Source organism: Fukomys damarensis, unplaced genomic scaffold, assembly GCF_012274545.1.
Source record: "Fukomys damarensis isolate Sample0158 unplaced genomic scaffold, DMR_v1.0_HiC HiC_scaffold_19, whole genome shotgun sequence".
NCBI classification, from domain to species: Eukaryota; Metazoa; Chordata; class Mammalia; order Rodentia; family Bathyergidae; genus Fukomys; species Fukomys damarensis.
Window position 1 is genome coordinate 59,651,392 of NW_022900931.1, and position 2,422 is coordinate 59,653,813.

The window sequence follows — 2,422 nt, forward strand, 5'->3', positions numbered from 1 at the left end:
GAAGGGGTTAACCCGGAGAAAAGGCAGGAGGGAGGACGGCAGAGTTGGGGGTCTCGGAGGCTCCCCTCGGGCGGACTCGTCCCCCACTGGGCGCCCCTGGTCTGGTAGGGCTCCCGCGCAGGGTGTCGCTTGGGCAGCATCCTCCTCCGGTCCCCTGTCGCGGCCTGAGCATGCACGCTCGTCCCTCGCCCCCTCTCAGGCTGAGGAGAATGGACTTGTCTGGGGCCCCTTGGTTTAGAAGCACGTTTGCTGGAGGTGGAGGCTCGGCCACTGAGACCCTCTGGGACTGCAGTCATCTCCAGGAACGACCCCTTCCTCCCGGTCAGGCAGTAAAGCGAGGCCCAAAGACCAGGAGACGCTGGCTCCAGGACACGCAGCGTGGAAGGATAGGAACGGGCTAGAACTGGGGCCTCGGGATCCCTAGTCTTGGACTGTGTCTCCGGTATCCCGTTCCACCTCAGCACCCTGCTACCCAGTCGTGGGGGATGCGGCGGTCCCCAGCAGCAGAAGCCTGTGGCCGTGGCGCCACCTCCTGGCCACGCCTAGGATGGTGCGGGACATCCTACACCAAAGGGACCAGTGGAAGGGATGACAGTGTAGGCTTGGAAACACACATGTAGATTACTTCTTTAAAAATATTTTTTTAAAAAAGAGTTTTAAAGAGTGCATAATGGCGCACTCCTGTAATCTCAGCACTCTGGGAGACTGAGGCAGGAAGATCATAAGTTACAGCCTAGCCTGGGCAACTTAGTGACTTATTGAGATTCTCAAAATAAATATTTTTAAATTGCTGGGGATGTAGCTCAGGGTAAAGACCCTGGGCTCAATCCCCAGTACCATACACACACGCAAAAAAAGACTTTAACTATCTTTTCCAGAGCTGGGTATGGTGGCCCATGCCTGTGATCCCAGCACTCGGGACACACACTGAGACAGAAAGATCATTCCGAGTTTGAGGCCAGCCTGGGCTCCATAGTGAGTTCAAAGACAGCTTGAACTACAGTGTGAGACCCTGTATCCAAAAAAATTTTTCCCCATAAAAACTTACCACCAAACCTACTTCCTAAGACATAAAAGTAAGTTTGCTATGGTCTTCTCACTCTTGGAGATTGTAAGACAATTTTTCTTTTCCACTGTATAGATAGGGAGACTGAGGCATGCGGAGATGTGCCTCAAGTCAGTCATATTTATTCTGACAGATATAAGACTTGTGTTGATTTTCCCTTGCCCTGTTGCCCTCTTTCTGGGAGTTGTGGGGGTGCTAGGGCCCGAGTGACTTCCACTCCCCTGTTTATAGCCTTGCTGTGTGTCGCTGCTGCCTAGGCCAGACCCTTAGGAGGAGCCGCTGCATCCGAGGTGGGTTTTCCAGGCAGGGTATGGGAGGGAGGAGTAGGAGCAGAGGGGTTGGGGGTTCCTTTACCTGAAGAGCTGGATGCACTTGAAGGAGGAAAAGACTTAGTTCCCTCCTTCCCTACTTAGTCCCTGGCTGTCTCCGAAGCCTCCTGCAGGGTCCGAAGCTGCCCGTCTGAAAAGTGTGCAGGCCCACAGCGGTGCGTGACCCGGCTACCTCCAGTGCCAACCCCCAGTCCCAGTCCTGGTCCCGGCCCTGGCCTGGGGAAGAGGCAGGTGTCCCTCAACTGGCAACCACTGACGTGAGTGTGTGATCCTTCCTCTTCTACCAGATCCACCCGCAGGAACAACTAGCTTTGCCACTATTTCTTCCTTTTCCTCCCTGCTTCTTCTCCCTCTCCTCCCTTCCTCTCCCTGTCTTTCTCTCTCATTGTTCTAGAGATTGAACCAAGGACCTTCACCCTGAACTGCATCCTTAACCCTTTTTTTTTACATTTGTCTTTTAAGATAAGGTCTTGCTAAATTGCCCAGGCTGGGCTGGAACTTGCAATTCTCCCGCCTCAGCCTCTCAGAGTGCTGGAATTATAGTGGAATTACAGGTGTGCTTTACCACAGCTGGGCTTGTTCCTTCTCTCTTTCCTCTCCTCTCCTCTCCTCTCCTCTCCTCTCCTCTCCTCTCTCTCTCTCTCCCTGTGGATCTTTCACTATCAGCCTGTATCTTTGTATTTATTTCCCCTTTACCCTGTCTGTTTCACTATCTCAGTTCCTATTTTCTGTATCTGTTCTTTTCCTTACATTCACTCATTGTTCTGTCCCTCATAGTTACACACCGGAACCCTGGCTCTGTGTCTAAGCCTCTCCTCCTGTTCTTCCTACCCCTTTCTCTTCCCTTCCTCCCATGGTCTTTGTCTTTCTCTCCAAGAGTTTAAGGAACTCTGAAGGCCTGTTCCTTGTAAATGGGGTTAGGTTAGGGCTGTCAGACAGAGCTGCTACTAGAAGACTGTCTCCTGGCCTGGGAGGCCTGTGTGTGTGTGTGTGTGTGTGTGTGTGTGTGTGTGTGTGTGTGTGTGTT

The 2,422-nt window shown here is 52.6% G+C and overlaps 1 protein-coding gene across 1 annotated transcript in view; it reads left to right on the forward strand.

Annotated features, from left to right (window-relative positions):
* Ltbp4 (latent transforming growth factor beta binding protein 4) overlaps positions 1-2,422 on the forward strand; it is a 32,270-nt gene that overhangs the window by 4,839 nt on the left and 25,009 nt on the right. Inside the window, exons 3-4 of the mRNA XM_010614530.1 lie at positions 1,298-1,356; positions 1,499-1,652. Of these exons, the coding sequence (XP_010612832.1) occupies positions 1,298-1,356; positions 1,499-1,652 (213 nt within the window). The remainder of the gene's footprint in view (positions 1-1,297; positions 1,357-1,498; positions 1,653-2,422) is intronic.